The sequence below is a fragment of the Oncorhynchus clarkii genome, chromosome 1 (genome assembly GCF_045791955.1).
Source record: "Oncorhynchus clarkii lewisi isolate Uvic-CL-2024 chromosome 1, UVic_Ocla_1.0, whole genome shotgun sequence".
Lineage (NCBI taxonomy): Eukaryota > Metazoa > Chordata > Actinopteri > Salmoniformes > Salmonidae > Oncorhynchus > Oncorhynchus clarkii.
Window position 1 is genome coordinate 55,258,501 of NC_092147.1, and position 23,261 is coordinate 55,281,761.

Below are 23,261 nucleotides of genomic sequence, written 5' to 3' on the forward strand. Positions count from 1 at the left end.
GTGGATGTACAGTACATATAGTGGTCATAGTTGGACATCAAGATTGCAGAGCTTCAATAATACTCATCATCATTAAAAAATGTTAGTGGCTATTCAAAGACACATAATACCCATATCTAACTTCAGACACCCACACCATCCCCTTTGATCAATGGAAAATGTAAGGGAAAGTTACAGATGTATATAGTACATCTCAAGCTAGGATGCAGCCCTACATACTGTACACTTATTGAGGACCTAACCCAAAGTTAATGAGAAGGGATCTGAACGTTGCTAAAGGCTGACACTACTCTGTGGTATACACTTCTCCATCCCTCTGTGGATCTGCATGTGGGGAATGCATGAGTTTGTGTGCGTGCATACGTTCATGTGCGTACGTGCATGTGTGTACCGCCAGCTGAAGAACAGGAGAAAGGAGAGGAGAAGGCGTGCAAGGCCCAACCAGAGAAATATGCAACATCCAGGCGCACACATGTTCCAGATGAATCAATTAACAGGAGGGTTAGGGTTGGGCTTGGTGTTCATTTAGGCTCTGTTTGTTTGTTTGATTTTGAGTGGGGTGGAAGGGAGGTGGGAAGGGAGGACTGGGAAAGGGGGCTAGATGAGTTCTGGCTCGTTAGTGTAAAGCGCAGGTGTGGGTAACCTCACAGCAGGTCACAGAGGAGGGCTCAACCACTGTGGGGACTGACTGGGGACTAGAGGGAACTAGAGAGATTGAAGAATGTTCCATCGTATGTTCATTCAATGGACAATAAAGCTTTTGGGATTGAATTCACTTGAACCCTGTCAGCCTTCAGTTACAAATTAATTCAGAAATGCACAGGAAGTCATAGCACTACACAGGAAATGAGATTCTAAAAAGGAAGTCATATTTATGACTTGGATTTAACATAAACCTCTAATAAACATTATTTTGTAAGGTTTTTATGGCTGTAATTCCTTTTTTCATGTGCAGTAGGACAATCACATGCCATTTGTTGTTACACAGCATTAGTTACTGTCAGTCTTCAGTGACCAATTTTTTCAGAATGTGTATGAATGCAGTCAAAAACTAGATTTGCTGTGTTTTATACTGAACAAAAATATAAACGCAACATGTAAAGTGCTTCATGAGCTGAAATAAAAGATCCTTGTAATTTTCCATATGCCCAAAAGGTGTATTTCTCTCACGTTGTGCACAAATGTGTTTACATCCCTGTTAGTGAGCATTTCTCCTTTGCCAAGATAATCCATCCACCTGACAGGTGTGGGATATCAAGAAGCTGATTAAACAGAGTGATCATTACACAGGTGCACCTCGTGCAGGGGACAAGAAAAAGACACTCTAAAATGTGCAATTTTGTCACAAAACACAATGCCACGGATGTCTCAAGTTTGGAGGCAGAGTGCAATTGGCATTTATATTTTTGTTCAGTCTAGTTAATAGACCAATAAGAAAAAGAGATCCAAACCTCTCTGCAAATAGCTCGTTTTCCCCTCCCCAACGCCAGACAGTCCTAGCTAAGTTCTTGCTTGAGATATCGCTCTTTGTTAATAAGCTATTTCTGTTTCTTTTTACCTTTTTAATCTAAAACAATCACAGTGAGGTACTTAATTGTTACCCAGATGTTATTTGAGATTTTTTTTTAAAACAGCTGCATTGGACCTTTAAATTAAGTCCGCAAGTCCATTGATAAATGTGGACGGTGTTAATTATGGAAGATATCTGGTTCCCACTTTGATGTTTGTTTCTAATAACAGACAGTTGATGAGGCCGTCTAAGGAGGCGTAGATATCGATGGATCTCTTGCCGAATCAAAATATTGACGCAATCAAAGCTATTTTCAGTGTCGGGATACCACAAATCTATGGTTTATTCTGGTTTCAACCATCCTGTTTATCCAACCTAATCAAGCTGAACTATACTCTCTGTGTGCACCCTAAATGGCACCCTATTCCTTATGTAGTGCACTACTTTGACCAAAAGTAGTGCACTACATAGAGAAAATGGTGCCATTTAGGATGCACTCTCTTTCTCTGGCCTCTGCATTTACATTTTCTCTGACTCTAATAACAGCTGACCTACAGTATGGGTAATGACTTGGCTGGTCTCAAACAACATACATGCTCTAGGTTTAAGCTGTTAACTGAAAAGAGGTGCAGACATAAATGTCACACAGCAAAGAATATCACGACACCGCGTTCTGGAATCAATTGGAAACCTCCCCCCAATTAACAACATCCTTCACAGGATTCACAGGATTTCAAATCAGCATGCCCTTAAAATGAAACTCAGTTGTGAGGTAGAGAGAGAGAGAATCAGAGGATAAAGGAGGTAAAATGTTAGGGAGGACTGAGAAGATTATTGTATCTGTTGTTTCTGAGGACACTGCTGCTGAAAGGAAATACAATTATTTGTGTTGGTGAGTTAAGTTGGTGAGTTCTGCCACTCTGAGGGCCCTTCAATATCTCTGTCTGGTTTCTGGTAAAGACAAGCAAAAAGGCAATGGGGTCTGATGCCCTTTTCACAATATTGTGCCGACCCCGAATCAAAGTTTAAAGGCTTGATATTTCTTTCCACATTGTCTTTTTCATTATGGTTCCAGCAACTATGGTGGATGCGTAACCAGCCCAGCTCAGTACAGTTTGATTTGGCTTGACCTGGTTTGGCTCAGTAGTGTGAAAATCCCTTTAGTCTAGCTCATGGGTGTCAAACTCTGGCCCGTGGGCCAAATTTGGCCCGCGGGGTAATTATATTTGGCCCGCGAGACAATACCAAATTACTACTAGAGCTGGCCCGCCGGTATTATACAGCGCATTCACCACTAATACTACGAATCCCATAATGCTCTGCTGTTTTCGCGCGCCAATCAGGACAGGACCCAGAAACGCTCTCTCCTCTGTGACAGTAGTCATAGCAACATAGACGCTACAACTGTCAGCGAGCTAACCCTTCCCAAAAATGCCGAAAAGAAAGGCAGAAAACAGGAGCTTTCTGGACAAGTGGGAGGCAGAATATCTGTTTACATATGTAAAAGACAAACCTGTTTGTCTTGTTTGTGGAGTCAACGTGGCTGTAAGTAAGGAGTACAACATTAGACGACACTATGAAACGAAACACCATGACAAATACAAGGACCTGGACATGACTCAAAGGAGCCAGAAAGTAGAGGAGATGAAAATAAGTTTGGTTTCACAACAGAATATGTTTAAAAAAGCCACATCACAAAGCGAGGCTGCTGTAAAGGCTAGTTATATAGTGGCAGCAGAGATTGCAAAAAAAGTGCATGATGAAGGTTTGTGACCTCGTATGCCCAGAAAAAAAACAAGCATTTTCAAACGTGAGCCTGAGCAGGAACACAGTAGCTGATCGCACATGTGATCTTGCCACCAATCTGTATGACCAGCTGATGGAAAAGGGAAAAGATTTTGTTGCGTTCTCCCTCGCTGTGGATGAGAGCTGCGACGCATCTGATACTGCTCAGCTGTCAGTCTTCATCCGTGGAGTGGACTCAAATCTGTGTGTTACGGAGGAGCTATTAGGATTCAAATCAATGCATGGCACAACCACAGGAAAGGAAATCTTTGAGGAGGTTTCCAAATGTGTAACTGAAATAAAGCTGCCGTGGGATAAACTCGTTGGATTAACGACAGATGGTGTGCCAGCGATGTGCGGTAAAAAGAGTGGACTGGTGGGCATGGTTCGGGAGAAGATGCGGGAAGAGAACTGTGCAGGTGAGCTAACTGTTTACCACTGCATCATACATCAGGAAGCACTGTGTGCCAAAGCCCTAAAGATGGAACATGTTATGACCACAGTAACACAGGTAGTTAACTTTATAAGAGCCAAAGGTCTAAATCACCGCCAGTTTAAATCTTTTCTGGAGGAGTGTGGTTCGGAATACGCAGACGTGCCGTATCACACAGAGGTGAGATGGCTAAGCAGAGGAAAAGTACTGAACAGATGTTTCGAGCTGCGTGAGGAAATATGTCAATTCCTGGAAACCAAAGGGAAGGATACAGCAGAGCTCCGGGAGCAAAAGTTCCTGTGTGAGCTGGCCTTTCTCTGTGACATCTCGAGCCATCTCGATGCGCTGAACCTGCAGCTTCAGGGGCGGGGGCGCATCATCACAGACATGTACGCTGCTGTGAGGGCCTTCAAAACTAAACTGTGCCTGTGGGAGAATCAGATGCTGCAAGGAAACCCTTGCCATTTTCCCTGCTGCCAATCCATAAAAGCGCAGATCTCTACCGCCGTGTTCCCATGCGCACAGTTTGCTGAAAAACTCAGTGTTCTCGCCGCTGAGTTTAGCCGGCGATTTGCCGACTTCGATGCCCAGAAATGCAAGTTTGAACTGCTTAGTAATCCCTTCGCAGTTGATGTGGAAAATGCACCAACCAACATCCAAATGGAGCTGATTGAACTCCAGTGCAACGACACGCTGAAGTCAAAGTATGATGCTGTGGGCGCCGCACAGTTTCCACGGTTCATCCCTGACACAATGCCTCAGCTCCGCACCCAAGCTGCTCAGATGCTCTCCATGTTCGGCAGCACTTATCTATGCGAGCAACTTTTCTCCTCGATGAAGATGACCAAAACAACTCACAGGAGACGTCTGACTGATGAACATCTTCGCTCGATACTGAGGATTTCTTCAGCTCAGAGCTTGAGCCCAGACATTGATAAACTAGCATCCAAGAAGAGATGCCAGGTATCTGGCTTGGGCACATCAGATTAGACCAGTGTGCAATAATTAACGTTTTCTTTATGCACTTTTTCTTGCTACAAGGCATGGGCTTGAATGGTTGATTGATTTATTATCATTTTATTTGTAAAATTATTAGCCAGTGGAAAAAGTTTATTTTGGTATTTAAATCAGAAGGCTGCAAATAGAAAAGAGGCATACAATTTTTATTTAAATTTTATTTATTTAATAAATGAATGTCATTGATGTGTTTTTTCATTTGAAATTCGATTTTGCATGTCTCCACTATTAAATTATATATTGTATGGTAATAAGCGATGCTTGTTCCATATTCAATGTTAAAGCAAAACTTGTTTGGGTCCATATTAAAAGGTTAATTTGTTCAATGTTGGCCCGTGACTTTGTTCAGGTTTTACATTTTGGCCCACTGGGTATTTGAGTTTGACACCCCTGGTCTAGCTGTTGGGAGTAAACTTTATACAAGCCAAACACAGCCTCTCTTCTCTGGCCTAGTTACTGTGTAACAAGCTGTCTTTTATTCCAGCCCTGAGGCTGCTCTCTCGCACTCTTTCAATTGTCAAAATATTGGAAAGGCAAGCTATAACAGGTGACCATCCTGTATGATGTACATATATTACAGATTCAAATACACACAGGTGCATGCACACAAGCACACACATGCACTCACTCAAACACTCCCTTAGGCACGGATGAATGCACACCCACTATAGACACACATAAAATATACCAAAAACAACAGTTTGATCTTGTTATTGTCAAGGTACTAATGTACTAAGTACTTACCTGCTTTTCCGGGTTCTCTTGTGCTAGCTCTCTCATGTTTTGACCCTGAAAATGGAAAGCAGTTAGCTTTTCTTATTGGACAAGTCCAGGTAGTCACTCTCTGTTTCAGTCCGTTTTCTTCATTTGGTGCCTAATGAACATGACCCAAGAGTCCTAGTACATCAACCAGTGGCTCCTATATCCGCCATGCTTTCAATCATTGGCCTCATACTGTGACACCAACATGGACTGCAAACCCAAACCCACACCCTGAGATCTCTGTAGTTGCCTCACAACTGAAATCACACTGACTTCCAATTGAGCTCCAAAGAGGGAAAATATAGGGACATGTGGCATTGTGACTCTTTTATCCAGGAACGCTCACATTCCATACAGTTTAACTTTGTTGCTCAACTCCACTACATGATTTTCTGCTGGGCCTATTTACACCATGTAGCCCATGAATTGAGCAACATCCTCGGACTCCTAGGTTGCGTCCTAAATGGCACATTATTCCCATTATGCTGAATAGCCCTTATGGACCCTGGTCAAAATAACTGTGCTCCATAGGGAATAGAGTGACATTTGGGATGCACACCTAACCCTCAAAGCCCAAGGTCTGCTGGATCCTGACTTTCCCATAGGGAAGGGCATACATGGTGGTCCACACAAATATGTCTCATAATCAAAAGAATGTCAAGTTGTTTCCCTATGTAAGTGGATTGAGCAAGCATTGTCATTGTTACTCAGCTACATGCTGCTAAAGCTAAATTACAATACACATCATTACTGTAATATTTGGATGTGGTTCTCCACTGTCAGCAACTGATCAATCAACAACAACATTGCGACAACATTGTAACCAAAAAGTGCCCGAAAATTAACACATTAACACATACACAATTGTGCAAGTAAACACGTACACAGACATGTACACACAGAATATACAGCTACAGTAACAACTAGATGGTTTCTAACAAACAAAAAATATTAAAAAGGACCCAGGTTGGGAGGAGTGTACCTACCTTGGCAACGGGGCTTCTTATTGGCCACGGCTGAGCCACTGATAGGACGGCCATTGGGCGTGACACACCAACAGTAGCCTGTGTAACTATGACACTGCACCTGTAACCAAAACAGCATGGCATAAGAGCTCAGCACAGGATAACATGTCACATAGACAAGATAACGCTGAAGGAAAAACTCCTTCACTAGAGACATTGGAGTATTTTAAAGTATAGTTATTTAAAGGGATACTTTGGGATTTTGGCAATGAGGCCCTTTATCTACTTCCCCAGTCAGTTGAACTTGTGAATAAAAAATGTATGTCTCTACTTGCAGTTTGAAGGAAGTTGCTAACTAGTTAGCACAATTGCTAACTAATATTAGTGCAGTGACTCGAAGTCTATGGTTATCTCATTGCGCTAACGCTAGTTAGCATTGGCTTGCGAAACTACCTCTAACTCCCTTCATACTGGACACAGAGACCTTAAATCCCAAAGTATCGCATTAAGAGCAGGGCTGGTTTCCCAAAGGCATCTTAAGACTAAGTTCATCGTTAGAACCTTCGCAGGAGCATCGTTAAATCTCCAAACTGTTTCCCAATACCAATGTTATTAACGTTGCACTTGGAAATTCTCGTAATCTAACGCCTGCCTCAGACTGCTCGTAGAACAGCTAAGTGTGTCGTTAGATACATTTTCGCCTTGCAGCATAACATAAACCATTCCGTACAAATGTGAGCTACCGCGACATTCAAACGAGGCCGCAAAGAAAACTAATGGGACTGTAGCGACTGTGTTGACTTCAAAATCTGGGGTATGAACTATGTTTCTATTTAAGTGTTGATCGACATGGTAATGACTCTATAGTATTGGAGAAAAGTTGAAAAAACTGACCCTCCGTTACATCGTTTCGTACAGCACGCATAAAGCTACTATTTCTGTCTTACAATCTCTCTCCACCAGGTGTAGCACTTCTCTCATCGTTTAAAAACAAGAAATGGACAGTGACGGGGGTAAGGGGGGATACCTAGTCATATTTTGCGTCATCACTGTCAGCGATCACGACTCTCAAAAAAACGGTTTACTTCTGAAGATCACTTTAGCAACGTCCTAAAAACCTAATTCAAATTCAACACAAACCTTCAAATAGGTATGTAATCACACATTATATAAACTCTTTATAGTGTTGTATTTACATTTTAGAGGCGATAAGGTGATAAATTGGACAGATTGAGTGAAAAAAAGCAATTTTCCCTCACAACATCTCTCCTTCTCACTATTAGTTTCGCTTCCCCACCCTCCATTTTTAAAAAGACCCGACGGGGCTCATTGCCGTCTTGAATTATGCAGAAACGGGCAGCATTTAGGTCATGTCATTTATTTTGTTGGAAAGGGGAGAAAGTGTGCTTTACAATGGTATTGACATTACAGTTGATCTGGAAGTATTACGTTTTTGGGGCGCTAAAATACGGTCAATTGTACGGACCAAGGCGATGTACAAAAGTGAGTGAATTTACGTTAAATGTATACAAAGAAGATCTCAGCTAAACATAGAACCACATAGAATCACATCTCTCTGTGACCACTGATAACTTCATAGGGGTATCCTACGAAGCAATCTAGATCTACTTAGGGTTTTCTAAAGCTGATCAGCTTCAGTTAACTTCACATTCCAGCTCCGGCTTCATCCATACTACAACTGTGGATATTGCTCGTATAGTTACAAGCCTCTAGCAGGCTTGTAACTATGCATGCATGTCGCACATGCTAGTCGAACGCGAAACTCTTCATTGAGACAATGATGAAAAATCAATCCATGGGCAAGTTATTTCATTGGTGCTCAACTATTGGTTCAGTCATTTCATTCAGGGTAAGTGGAGTTAACTGTGAGTTAGCCTGCCCCGCAGCAGGTTAGTCCTGAAGGATTCATTGCCATAGAAATGTACCTGGCTAAAAGGTGATACATTTTCGTATGACCGTTTATTGATACAAGCAAGCGATGTATAGAAAGAGGATTCAAGTGAAAACTGAGATGACTGCATTAAAATATAAACAGTAGGAAATAATATTGAAATACATTTCATGTTCAATCAATTGAGTTCCAATGCTTGTAGGCTGCTGTCTGTAATTTCATGATGTGTATCGTAACAGGTGCGCAATAATGTGCCAAATCGGTGATTGAGTATTTTGATTGGGTATGCGTTAGAATAAGCCGCCTCAATATTTGCACCCGTAGGTGGTAATATCTCTCTAGGAGCTTATCCATCGTCAGTATTGTGAAATAATTATAATGTTAAGGTAAGATTTTAATGGATTTTAACTGTCTTTCTTTCGATCCTATCGGTATCGACACATGCTCCACTTAACAGCCGTTCTCTCTGCATGGTGTTTTGGGAAACGCATGTTACATTGTCAGCCATTGTAGGAAAGGTGCATCGTTAAAACACTTGCAAGCCTAAGTTCCATCGCTATCAGGAAACCGGGCCCAGGTCGTTCGTATATTTTGAATTGATTCATTAATTCGTCATTCAAATACTTCCATATTTAAGTGCTTTCTATCAGTATCACCTCATGTAGTTAATTGTTTCAATTGTGTTTTAAATGAGCAGATTGGCTAGTTTTGCATGGCAGGTCACATTCCAGGTGTACCCAATTAGATAATTGCTCAAACCAGAGCATATTACAGGTATATTCAGTATGTTCTGAAAAGTGGGGTTCTTTTTTTTTTTTTACCGGCAATCTGGTTTTAGCTTGCTCAAACACTTTAAAAAAAGTTTTCTCAGTTTATTTTGAGGGGATGGCAAGCCTTGTCACGTATGGAGGCAGTGGTTGGATATTTACCCCTAGAGGTTTTGGGGGCTTTTTTTGTAGAAGGCTTTAAACTGAGATGTTTTTGCAAGAGCAAGCAATGTCAAGGCCATCGTCTACCAGCACCAAGCCATAATTCAACAGGATGTGGGCGGGTGGCAACTGGTGTGTATCCTCTGGAGGACCAGCATGGAAGACCCGTGAGAAGGGGAAGCGGTTCTGCTCCTGCTGAGGAGTACAGCCGTTCCATTTTACATTTCAGACATTTAGCAGACTCTCTTATCCAGAGCGAATTACAGGCGCAATTAGGGTTTAGTGCCTTGCTCAAGGGCATATCGACAGATTTTTCACCTAGTTGGCTTGGAGATTCAAACCAGTGAACTTTTGATTACTGGCCCACCACTCTTAAGGGCTACCTGCTGCCCTTAGTGCCTAGGCTGCAGTGTTCTGGGAGTGCGGTGGAGGCACTCCCGCAGTTGCCGATATACCAAAAGGGGAACTACAAGAGGACTCAGATAAAGTCAGGGGGCTGTCCTCTTGAGGCTAAATGGGGAACTGCAAAGAGATGTGTTTATTGGCTGTGTACTGGATGATTTCAAGGCCTTCAAAACTTAACTGTATTGGCAGCAGACTCCCTAGCTGTGTTTACACAGGCAGCCTGATAATTTGTCCAATTTTCTGATCTGATGGGTCGAAAGACCAATTAATGGCAACATATCAGCATTGGACTGCCTGTGTACAGATTTAATTTGTATCACTTTTACAGCAATACTCTTTAAGATGCTCTTAAAACAAAACATTTCAGAAGTGAAGGAAAGGCTCCGGTACTAGAGCCCCTGTACTCTTAAAGTATGCAAGTTATTTAAGAGCAAGTGTGTTTGTTTTGTATTGATTCATTCAAATCCTTCCATATTTAGAACGTCTGAACAATAAAAAAGATAGATAAATTAACTGTCATAAATATCAATTATAGTCCCAAAATTGACTAACAACTGTAAGTAGTGGGATAAATTTGGTCACTAAGTCTTTTCCAAAACAAAGATTTTGTGAAAATGACGTTGCTGATTTCCTGGGATATTTGAGGGTTGGGTTTGGAATTCAATCATGCCCGCTAACTCGGGACAGCTGCCTTGCAGCACAAATGATAGGAGCATGCTGCACACTACCAATTGTAGCAGCAGAATCAACCAACAGCCTGTCAATTTCTTTACAGACAGCAGAACTACCAAATTGAGTAATTAGCGCACATAGCCTGGGGACTTGTTTGATTGACATGAGACAACTTTCAATAAGTATCACCTCATGCAGTTAATTGTTTGGTTAATTGTTTCAACTGTGTGTTAATTGAGATTGGTAAAGATTTGCATGGCAGGTCACACTCCAAGTGTACCTAAATAGTTAGTTGCTCAACTCGAAGTGTAAAACAGTTATGTTCTTGAAACATGTGAGGTTGTTTTTAGAATCTTTGAACTGCTAATCTGTTTTGTTTTATATTGCTTTTTTCACAATAACTCAAGTTTTATTCTCAATTAATTTCTTAAGCCTTTAAGTGCACAATGTGACTGACGGCCTTGTCAAAAATACCAAATAATTCAAATCCAATCTACATTATCAGTGTTTCCCAAACCTGTCATCGAGTGTCCCCAGTGATTCTACATATTTGATAAACAGAACTAACACACCTGATTATGGTATGGTATGGCAACTGCACCGCCCTCAACCGTAAGGCTCTTCAGAGGGTAGTGAGGTCTGCACAACGCATCACCGGGGGCAAACTACCTGCCCTCCAGGACACCTACACCACCCGATGTCACAGGAAGGCCATAAAGATCATCAAGGACATCAACCACCCGAGCCACTGCCTGTTCACCCCGCTATCATCCAGAAGGCGAGGTCAGTACAGGTGCATCAAAGCTGGGGCCGAGAGACTGAAAAACAGCTTCTATCTCAAGGCCATCAGACTGTTAAACAGCCACCACTAACACTGAGTGGCTGCTGCCAACACACTGACACTGACTCAACTCCAGCCACTTTAATAATGGGAATTGATGGGAAATGATGTAAATATATCACTAGCCACTTTAAACAATGCTACCTTATATAATGTTACTTACCCTACATTATTCATCTCATATGCATACGTATATACTGTACTCTATATCATCGACTGTATCCTTATGTAATACATGTATCACTAGCCACTTTAAACTATGCCACTTTGTTTACATACTCATCTCATTTGTACATACTGTACTCGATACCATCTACTGTATCTTGCCTATGCTGCTCTGTACCATCACTCATTCATATATCCTTATGTACATATTCTTTATCCCCTTACACTGTGTACAAGACAGTAGTTTTGGAATTGTTAGTTAGATTACTTGTTATTACTGCATTGTCGGAACTAGAAGCACAAGCATTTCGCTACACTCGCATTAACATCTGCTAACCATGTGTATGTGACAAATCAAATTTGATTTGATTTTGATTTGATTTTTTTTTATTTGATTTGATTAAGTTCTGGAATTTATAGCCTAGCAGGTAAGCATGCTGTACCAGTAAGCAAAAGGTTGCTGGTTCAAATCCCCTAGGTGGAAAAATCTGTTGATGTTCCCTTGAGCAATGCACTAAACCCAAATTGCTCATGTAAGTCACTTTGGAAAAGAGTGTCTAAAAATGACTAAAAAGTGAATGTTAAAATATATAAAACACTTGAAATGGCTGGGGGTACTCGAGGAGAGGATTGAGAAATGCTGATCTAGCTCCTATAATTGCACTCTATCTTACCTCACTGTATGTTCCGTCTGGGTTGCAGACAGGTACAAACACCTGAGGGAAGAGCTTCTTTGCCTGCTGTTCCGTGTACTTCTTCTCTGCCACACATCTGGATGTATCTGCAGCACAGACATCATAATCATCACACGTCCAATAATCCAACCAATCATATACTAAACTAAATAATAATCCAACCAATCATATAATAAACAATATAATATCTCAACCAATCATATGTCTATAAAACACCGTTTATAAAAACAACTAGGCTGGAATTCAATCCAATCCATGCTTGACATAAGGTAAGGTAATTGACTTAGGGTAATTTCCGATTGAGCCCACATTTGCAGCGCTTACCATGAATGTGATACACACGAACATTGGGGAAAATGCCTTTAAAAGCATCATTGTTGGCTGTTCAGTGCACTGCGCTATGAATTGAATTGCAGCCCTACTGTCTGGGCAACAGATACCATAACAATCATTGCATGTCCAGCAAGAGCGGACACACTCAACCTCAACAAGAATCCAACTAGTCATATCTACATTTAGGCTTCAAATACTCTGTTAAAATCCACTAGTTGAAAAACTTGTGAGTTTTATGACATTCACTAAAAAGCCAAGACAATAAATATGGTTAAAAGACAGAGGGAGACGTTGAATCACATTTCATATTATGAAGAGAGGAAAGAGAAAGAAAGACTAAGACAGAGGGGAAATAATTAAATCTGTTTCGGAAGTGGCAGATTCTTGTGTGGCTGGGAATCGAACCAACATTGCCATCTATTAGTAGCAGACAGGCCTCTGCACCAGCCAGTCCAATGGCCAAGTGGTAAAGCCATTACGGGGCTGGACAGATCACTTTCCCTCTTTCTCCTGGAGTACATTCCAGTCTTGGCCTAGCTCAGAAAAGGGCTGATGCACGGGAAAAAAAATTCTGGAAGGTCGGAACGTTGGGATGTCCACCTCTTCCTTTCTCTCTAAACCCCACTCCATCTCTTCACACTCTAAACCCCACAGCATCCTCTCTCTCTCTCTCTCTCTCTCTCTCTCTATCTCTCTATCTCTCTCAACCCCATTCTCTAGACCCCACTCCATCTCTCTCATTCTCTTTCCCTCCCTCTCTTTAAACCCCACTCCAAAACAGTTTAGATTCTGGTCACTTCTTTTTTCTCTCCTGGCCTTTAAGGGTTCTTGGATGTAAAAATGGGTCCTATTTTTCTTCTCTTATGGTAATGGCCTCAGATCAGATTGCCCTGTCAGGAGCTATAGTGGATGGTGTGTTGATGCCACAGCTGACTATTACTATGTGTGACACATTACCCATAATGCAAACCTTGCTGGCTGGTTTGAATCAAGTGAAAACAATGACGCATGCTAAAACGTTTAAAAGTTGTCTCCAGTCTGGTGAGGAGGCTCTTTGTCCCTGGCTCTTTGTTGCTCGTCCATTAGAGGGAGAAGGAGAGAAAGCGTGCTGGTTTATTTCAGCCTGAGTGTTTGTGTGTGTGTGTGCACCACTGTCACAGGCGTGGAAGAGGGGGCAAGGCAAGACAATGTTCCAGAGGGAGGGAAACAGGGACTTAAAGTTAGCTTCAGTGGAAAAAACCCAAACCTCTCGTCCTTTACTAGGGGGCTCCAACCAAATACCCGACGACTGGAAAAAATGACAGGACAGTTGAATCATCTGAGCTCTGCTTTGTGATAGAAAACAAATGTGGTGCCAGTCTCGCCTTACCCGCCATCCCAAATGCACAAACACAACTCTGTGCTTCCAATGCCGCCTAGTCTCTGCTGACCTCTGGGTTATTTCTGGTCCCGACTGGCCTGGGATTCAGTCTGGAAAAGTCACTTTGTGTGTCTTGCCCCAAGGAATGTATGGGGTTTTAGACTCCCCAGCATCTATGTTATTTTCTCATACAATAGGACTTTCATGGACCCTTGTCCCTTTCAGCCCTCCTAGCTGGAATCCTCCATTCTCTCTCCTGCCTTTCTTTGTTGGCCACATCCAGATGTCCCGCTCAAAGCAGTTGCCGTGGCAACCCAGCACAAGCATAAATGTGAAAAATAGTTTTTTGTCATGTTACGTATTTTCTTTTTTTGCAGCAGGGCAGATTGGCCATCTGGCAATTCTGACAAATGCCAGATGGGCTGGACAATTATTTTTGGGGGTGGGTTTGTCGGAATTGACACCCCTAAAATATATATTTTTATATAAAAGGTGACATGGCCCATAAGCCTGTGATTTTTTTTTTTTATTACAATTTTTTGCACAATTTCTTTGTTATACTAATCTATAATGAGCCTTAATCTATAATGAGCCTGCTTAGTGGGCAACGGCCGGTTCGGTTCTCTGACTGAGCTGAGGTCACGCAAACTCACATTCAAAGTAAAACGCGGCATCAGCAAAGAGATCTGCTCCGACTCTGTCATCAATTAGACAGCCAAGATCATGGATCATAAAACATTTTTAAAAGGTACCTATAAATGCAGAAAGAGCACATTATACATCGTCAACTCACTCAAAACGTCCTGTTTTTTTGGGCGGCTAAAACCATGAATTGGTCAAACAGTAAAGTGCATTATCTTCATAATTTCTGTAATGAAAGTGCCAATTAGACTATAGTTGCTATATTTTACTGTCAAAATAGGACTCCAGAATTTCAAGATTTATTTTGTGTTCAATAGAGATGAATTGCCGCTGTGCTTGTTTCACTGGAGCCTGCTGCTGTGATGAGGGAGCCACTCTCTCCCTCCATGAGCTCGAGTGAAAAATGTGTTCTGGTCGTATAACATTTCAAAATGCAATTGCAGGAAAAACACAGCTTTGGATGCTTTGTCCCTGTCAGAGAGGAGGGTCTCCGCTTTCTGTAGGAATCATTTACATTTCTCAACTCTCAATATTCCACTCAATAGCATCTATTTTACAACCAAGATACATGATATGGCTTTGAGATTTGGAGTTCCGCGCGGTCATAGGCATATATAGGTCTCATGGGTAATAGCCTACAGCTGTGTGTTTTTTTTTTAGGACATTACATTTACTGGTGGATCATGAATTTTGCAATTCATGTGATATGTTACAAATCCAATCTGTGCAATATGTTATGAATTTGTTGTGCTTAAGATCCCAGAGTGCATATTTAACGTCGTTTGCGCTTTCACTTCCTCAGGTGTTGAACCCCAAATGTTAATATCCTGATATTAGTGTACATAAAGATGTACGTAATTCATCTCTATTGAACACAAAATAAATCTTGAAATTCTGGAGTCCTATTTTGACAGTAAAATATAGCAACTATAGTCTAATTGTCAACCCAAAATTCATGACAATCACCTTATTAGGTAGCACATCAAAATAAATGGAATCATGCATTCCTGCTTGGACGTGTTAGATTGAACAACTTATGTCTTGAATACATTAGTAGTCCATTTATTACACTTCCAAATAAAGCACTATTAATTATTTTATAAGATGATTACTCATGACTTGAGTCCGACAAAATCATGGGGCTGGTGCCACCAACTGTAGAAGATAGTGGCACCAGTAACACCAGGGGAAAATATTAGTCTGGAGCCCTGTAATAGTAATTAAAACTTAAGGTAGGTGTTGATTCAGGGGAACAGATAACAGCGCACTAATTTGCAATATAGCCTAAGTCGTTAGCTTGGCATTTATAACGTATACAGCTTAAGCAGACATTCAAAAAGAGGCACAATGTGACAGGATAGAAGATGCCAAGATAGATAGAGAGCACGACAGCGAGGCAAACAGGTGTGGATAAGTGTGGGCAGGTGTGGATAATATGTCAGGGCCGAATTTTTGTCCAAGTCCGCCCCTGCCCGCAATCCTCCCCTGTTACTTTCTAGTGAGTGCAGCAGAGGAGTAGGAGGTGCAGAATTGGGGGTGCTAGGATTCTATGGGGTCTTCCGACCACCACTCGCACAATGAGTGGGTCTGTGAGCTGCCTGACCTTGTTGGGTTCTGATTGCATTACGCTTTTCATCTCAAATCTGCCATCGGTCCCATATATGTCTATGCTAGCATGCATATATAATCTATATAATGAAAACAACCCCATTAACTCTTGTCAAGGCATTTCATTCAGACACCAGGCACATCATTTATTCTGTTCCATCAGACGGAGGATAAAAAAATCTGTTTCTAATCGATGGGGATGCTTCACCCATAGTTTGACATTGTGATTGGATAGAAAGGAAAGGAAATAATGTAAAAAGAAACATAAAGCAAAGGGGGAACAATGTTGCAGGATACACACCCTCCAACACATATACACATCTAATACAAATCATTCAAGAACTTCATCAACGCAATAAACTAGAATGTGTTCATTCTTCTACACGTCGACTGTCTACACTTTTACCTGCCAATTATCCTTTCATCATCCCTCAAGTTAGACTTATTATACCACAAAAAAACATAACACATAACAGGTTAAAACATTGATGGGGAGTTGGGAACTTGTCCTGTATAATGCATGACTAGTAGCTACACACAAACCTATAAGACCAAACCAGCGGAATTCACTTTACATTATACTCTCTATAGGCCTGCCTGTGTCAACTCCAGTTGTCATCCCAGTGCTCAAAGAATCAATTATGCTGAAATTAAGTTTCTGCTGTGACCCGGGGCTCATTTGCGAGGCTCCGTGGGGCTGAAGCGTGACTCATGGCCTGACCTTTGCATGGCCCTCGGATGACCTCCAGCTGGGGGTCTCGGCACTTGGCACGGAGGAACTCGCAGCGCGATGAGAAGGTCCTGCCGTCCGACGCGCACAGGGGCTTCCTGGGACCACCAGTACACTCCATGTTACACTCCTTATCCTGCTCCACCCGCAGAAACTGAGAGAGAAAGGAAAGAGAGGGAGGGAGAGGCAAGAGGGAGATATGGACAGAAAGGAAGATGAGAGTAAAGAGAAAAGGAGACAGAGAGACAGAGAGCAAGATAGAGTGGAGAAATGGACAGAAATAAGAGAGTGTTAAACATGTTGAAAATCATTACACTGAATAATATCATTGACCTCTCTGAAAAAACAGTTTAATCTTCTCAAGCAGCAGGTGTGATTTCAAAGGGATGCACAGTATGTAGCCTAAATACACGGTGTAATTGGGGCCTGTGTATAGGCATATGCCTTGCAGAACCATATTGTGAGACTCTTATGCCAACAAGGTACAGCTGTCCATTCATTGCCTAAACCAAATATCGTAATTGAAAGTTCCTTTTTAGCAGTCTTTTCTAGTCGTTACTGGTGGTAAAAAGAAAACAAGCATAACATCCTCTCATTGATATTCAACCACACAGACACCCTGATGAAACCGTCTCTATCACAGGACTGAGGAGAAGCTGTCAGTCACAAGGAGTAGCCATGCCTTGTCTTGTCCCGGGGGTGAGGGGGTTGAGGGGGAGGGGAGCTGGATCAGACTTGAGTGACGCTTCCTGCTTGCCTTTTTTTCGTGCCAACACCTGCGCAGGAATTCACCTGAAATCCCTCCAGATTCCCGATGGATGTTTGACTGAGGCATGAAAAGAGAGCAACAAGGATGCAGCCTCCTGGCTGAACGCATCAGATCACCTGTGTCAATGCCACCATTGTGTCTGCCCACCGCAAACTGAAACCCCCTCGCTGGTCCACACAAAGGAGCAGGCAACAGGCTGTGACTGCTACAATGAATGGAAAGACACTGAATGAGAAAGTGGCTAAATAAAATAGAAGTCTTGAGGGTTTTGTGTGGATTGAACGGTGAAAACACACTGTTTTGTGCCCTCTCCTGTCTCCAGAACACACACAGGTGTTGTTTTCATTTCAATCCAATAGTAAATGCCTGTTTGTGGACTTAACTGTCCTCTCCTGACACTTGAATTCTATTGTATCTGAAGTCATGTAAATATTGGACCACTCAAAATAAACACAAACAGTTTTTGTTTAAGTTGTCATTGTAGGTACGCACACATGCACATGCAGTATACACACTCCTGAACAGCTGTAACCTCCAACACATACACACCCACCCACCCACACACACACACCTACAAGTTACCCACAGCAAATAAATCCATTGTTAGCGATGAAATGACAGGGCAGTGGGCCTAGAAAGATGAAAAAGGAAACATCATCCATATAGGTGGACGGGATGATCACTAATAAAATAAATTAGCTTTGTCTGACATGTAACAAATGAAGAGAGACTTGACGTGCCGAGGGTTTAGGGTTGTTAGCAGATGGGCCTCTAACACTGCTCAGAAGAGGAGAGCTGGAGGGGCTGCACTGCACCTGGAAGAGCGCTAGCCTGGATCACGGCATCGCCCATGGCCGGGGGAGACAACCCCCTCTGTCATCTCTGATCATAAATCTCCCAGGGAGGAATCAGAAGAGAGAGGCCAGTTGAAACACATTGAGAAAGAGAGAGGAGCCACGAGGGAAGACTTGGATTAAATAAAAAAATATATATATTTTTACAAGCCCCTGTTTTTCTGTCTGTCTTGCTTTTCTTCCCTCGCTGCCTTTAAACTGATGCGTTGTCATTCTTTAAAAAATCATTGATCTGGAAAGCTAAAGGGAGTAGAGGAGATGAGACGGTGGAATAAAATGTTTGCACGTGCTACAGGGGCCCGACGTCTGTTTTCACAAACACACCCTGTGTCTGAGTGACGACTACAGTCTTTGCAGCCTTTCTTTCTTCCCTCCTCCTTCTCCCCTCTCTTACCCACTTGGGATACTATCTTCTGGATTGGGAGATAAATGATTGTCAGTGAATCTTTTAAGCCCACTTCCTCTGTCTTGGTTTTCTTTTACTGATCTATGCAAAACATCCATGTGAATGTTCATCCAATTTATGAATATCATCTCGAGAAGAAAAGAGGAGGGCTTGATGCCCATTTCTGAGTGTGTTGGGGGTCTATCCCTAACCCCCCTTCTCTTCGTCCATGTCTCTCATCTCTCAGTTTCTTGGATAGTCTGCACCACTGCTTCTGACTGACAGTCTCCCACAGTCTTGGGTCAGAGAACTCTCTCACCCCCTCCCTCCTTCTTTCCCCCCCTCCTCCCTCACTGTCTTCCCTTCCCATCGTACAGAAACAACATCTCCCATTAGGGCTTTCCCCTGCAGCTGTGACCTCCATGCACCCGGCCGCTCTCTTTCACAGCTCCCCGTCACATAAAGGGCAGGAGGCAAGAAAGACTGGGCAGAAAATGGTTTTCTTCAAGACCACAGCCGTAGCGGGCCAGGATCAGCTCTGACAATGATCAGTCTGTGTGTCCTCCAGACTTCAACCCAGACCCAGCCCACCACAGCAGGCTAGCAGCCCCAGAGCCCCACCACAGCCCAGAGTGCTACTGCTGCTGCCCACCTCGAGAACCAGACCAGATCATCATTTTCCACCACTGCCAGTGGGCCTGACACTCCCCTGCCATATCACTCCAACCTCATGGCAACCATCACACACCATAACAGGGCCTGGGCCACAATGTGATGGATTGTCCACTGCATCCCCACTGGGCACAAATGTCAATTCCATGTCTATTCCACGTTGTTTAACATTTTTTTTTTTATTATGTGGGAACAATGTTGATTCAACCAATGTGTGCCCAGTGGGTCTGCTACAGCTAAGTGCATGTCTCCGCCCTCCGCTCTACTGTGACTTACGACTTCTTCATAGAAGGAGAAGAAGAGAATTCATGCAAGACAGACCACTTGTTGTGGCTTGAGTCCTTTTCATGTACCCTTTTGATGTGCCCATTTCTCTCTCTTTCTAGTCTCTGTGTCCTTTTTATGCTATTTTCTTAATCTCTGTTGGAAGAAGCTTTTTGCATCTGCTAAAATAATGCCATAAGAGGTTTGAAGATAACGAGGCGGGATTGAGAAAGGGAGTGGGTGTGAGAGAGAGGATTTTTCTTTTCTAGACCAACCAGCATACAAATCAAATCCTATTACCTCCCCTGGCTCTGCAGCTTTTTGGGATTGAATGGAGTGGTCTGGAGGCGAAGCTCCAGCAGAGAGCACATTGTAGCCCAATGAGGGCCTTCTGGGCTGGGGTGCCCCCTCTTCTACTGCCCCGAGAGGCCCCTCACACCACGGCCCCGTACAGTCAATGGGGGCCCCAGCTGAGAGCCGTCAGAAATGTGTTAAATCGCCTTGGCGGGGGTTTCCTGCACCACCGCTTGGATGCAAAGGAGATCATTAGTTTCCAGAATGGTGGACAGGGAAGAAATTGACAGCTTTTTAACCAGGCTATTAACTCAATCAAAGGCAAAGGCGTTTAATTGCTGTGAAAGATGTAAAAAATAAGAAGGGGAAAAAGAAAAGAGAAATCTGTGAAAGGCCGCTGGTAGTTTTTTATGTGAGTTTTTTTTTAAGTAAAGAAATGTTTGCAGGTGCTAAGTTTTGTGAATGACAAGGGGGCAATAGAGGCCATGTGTTAAGTTAAAGCATGATTTTTCTCTTTATAGGTTTGTGCCAGAGGCAGGCATTGTTCTACAAGTTCTTATCCGAACACAATTCTAGACAGGTCTAACACCTTTCACAGTACAATTACAAAAACATAACCTACCCAGGAATAACATAAGTGGCACATTGTTCAGATGCCTAATAACATCAAGAGGGCATCGACAAATGTTTTAGGCAGAGAACATAACGTTATGACTATAACTATAGTTCTCTGAAGGAGGGAAACGAGGTACAATATACTATGGGGTGTCATACTCTCGCAACTTTGATTGAAGGATCTACAATCCTGCCTGACTAGGCCAATGATATCCGTGCCTTGCTGGAGGCCCTGCCCTCCACAGGTGATAAGCGTGAGGCTAGGATTCATTCTTTAAATGTTTTATACAGCTCTTCAAGGAGCCCAGGAATGGGCGACGCCGGGCCAAACAGGTGTTGTACCTCGTTTCCCTCCTTCAAGTAACAGTAGTTATAGTCATAACATTACGTTCCCTTTCAGTCATTCAACTCGGTACAACATACTATGGGGAAATATAATCATGCCCCAGGCCGACCCCAATGAATACTATAAATGAAACGTTCCTTGGCAGACCACCCACTCCTGACCCAGCCAGATGCGTCAGTCTGGGTATTGCACACAAGGTGCTCTGCTTATTGACTTTCCCCTGTCAAAGCCTTAAGGACACGGTGGGCTACACTGGGAGCAGTGACATCCAAGCAATAAAACCTCACAAAAATGTGTGGTGATACCCAACTCGCCGCAGCACAAATATCTCCTATAGTCAACCCTTTAAACAATGGGCAGTGTTGCTCTTCAGTAACAAAAAGGGGGCAGTGAGATGGGAAATAGCCCAAAGCTAAGGACCTGGGCCCGGTTGCATAAAACATCTTAAGTATTCCCTTAAGGGTTTACCTTGAGGAATAATTTGACCTTACCTAAGGGAATTGCTTAAGGGTGTTGCATAGAGCCCCTCAAACATTTTCCTTAGGTAAGTGGCATTCTTAAGTGTTTTTACAGTAGTTTGAAGGCATGCATGGCAGAAAGAGGGTCTGGTTACCATGGATACGGCCTGATTCACTGACTAAACATCTCAAAGAAATCACATTTATCTTAGTAGACAAATTAATTAGAAGATAATAAAACACGTCTCTTTTTAGTTACTTTTTTCTCAACTATTACTTTCTAGCCAGCTAGCTAGTTAATATTAGCCTACCTCAATACAACTTGGATTTGGCTTGGAAACATAACATTTAAAAAGAAGGGAAATAATTAGTAGGAAAACCTTTTGTCATGATTGTGATGTCGCCAGATTGACTTTAGATGCAGTATAACTTTAGCCAGCTAACTAAGATTGAGGGGACCACTGTATTTTAGCTAGCTAACATTAGTATTGCTAGCTATTTTTGACAAACTTTTCTCGTAACAGAAATGGCAACATTTGTCACGACTCCTACCGAAGGTGGCTCCCCTTCCTGTTCGGGTGGCGTGTGACCGCGTTAAGGCCGTGTGTAAATTGGCCGACTCCAACCACGGTGAAGGAAGTGCAGCGATTCTTAGGGTTTGCCAATTACTACCGGAGGTTTATCCGGGGTTTTGGCCAAGTAGCGGCCCCCATTACCTCACTTCTGAAGAGGGGCTGTGCGGTGCGTTTGAGGTGGTCGGCAGAGGCTGACAGAGCCTTCAATAGGTTGAAGGCGCTATTCACAGATGCCACCGTGTTGGTGCACCCAGACCCCTCTTTAGCATTCATAGTGGAGGTGGACGTGTCGGAGGCTGGGGTGGGTGCCATGCTATCACAGCTCTCGGGTACGCCACCGAAACTCCGCCCCTGCGCTTTCTTTTCGAGGAACCTCGGTCTGGCGGAGCGTAACTATGTGGGGGACCGGGACTTGTTAGCGGTGGTAAAGACCCTGAGGGTGTGGAGAAACTGGCTTGAGGGGGCTAGGCACCCTTTTCTCATCTGGACCGACCACCAGAATCTGGAGTATATCCGGGCAGCTAGGAGACTGAATCTGCGTCAGGCAAGGTGGGCCATGTTCTTCACCCAATTCAGGTTCACCCTGTCTTATAGACCAGGCTCCCTGAACACGAAGGCCGACGCGCTGTCTCGTCTCCATGACACGGAGGATCGGCCCACCGATCCTACTCCCATCCTTCCAGCCTCTAGGCTGGTGGCACCAGTGGTATGGGAGGTGGACTCGGACATCAAGCGGGCATTACGGGTGGAACCTGCACCTTCTCAGTGTCCGACTGGTCGCAAGTACATGCCGCTTGGTGTTCGCAATCAACTGATTCGGTGGGCTCACACCCTACCCTCTTCGGGTCATCCTGGTGTGGCGAGGACAGTGCGGGGTCTCAGGGGGAAGTATTGGTGGCCCACCTTGGCTAGGGACGTTAGGTTCTGTGTCTCTTCCTGTTCGGTGTTCGCCCAGAGAGGCTCCTAGGCACCTTCCTAGAGGGAAGTTACAGCCCCTCCCCGTTCCACAACGGCCATGGTCTCACTTGTCAGTGGATTTCCTGAACGATCTTCCCCTGTCTCAGGGGAACACTACGGTCCTGGTTGTTGTGGATCGGTTTTCTAAGTCCTGCCGTCTCCTCCCGTTGCCCGGTCTCCCTGCAGCCCTACAGACTGCGGAGGCGCTATTTACCCACGTCTTCCGGCACTATGGTGTGATCGAGGTCCCCAGTTGATGTCTCGGGTATGGAGGGCGTTTATGGAGCGTCTGGGGGTCTCGGTCAGCC

The 23,261-nt window shown here is 43.4% G+C and overlaps 1 protein-coding gene across 3 annotated transcripts in view; it reads right to left on the minus strand.

Moving 5' to 3' along the window:
* Window positions 1-23,261, minus strand: part of LOC139416612 (SPARC related modular calcium binding 2) — an 87,029-nt gene that overhangs the window by 47,829 nt on the left and 15,939 nt on the right. For all 3 annotated transcript variants that reach the window (XM_071165483.1, XM_071165493.1, XM_071165501.1), the window contains exons 2-5: window positions 16,756-16,918; window positions 12,071-12,177; window positions 6,494-6,593; window positions 5,490-5,534 (exon numbers count right to left, since the gene is read on the minus strand). In XM_071165483.1, coding sequence (XP_071021584.1) covers window positions 5,490-5,534; window positions 6,494-6,593; window positions 12,071-12,177; window positions 16,756-16,918 — 415 coding nt within the window. The remainder of the gene's footprint in view (window positions 1-5,489; window positions 5,535-6,493; window positions 6,594-12,070; window positions 12,178-16,755; window positions 16,919-23,261) is intronic.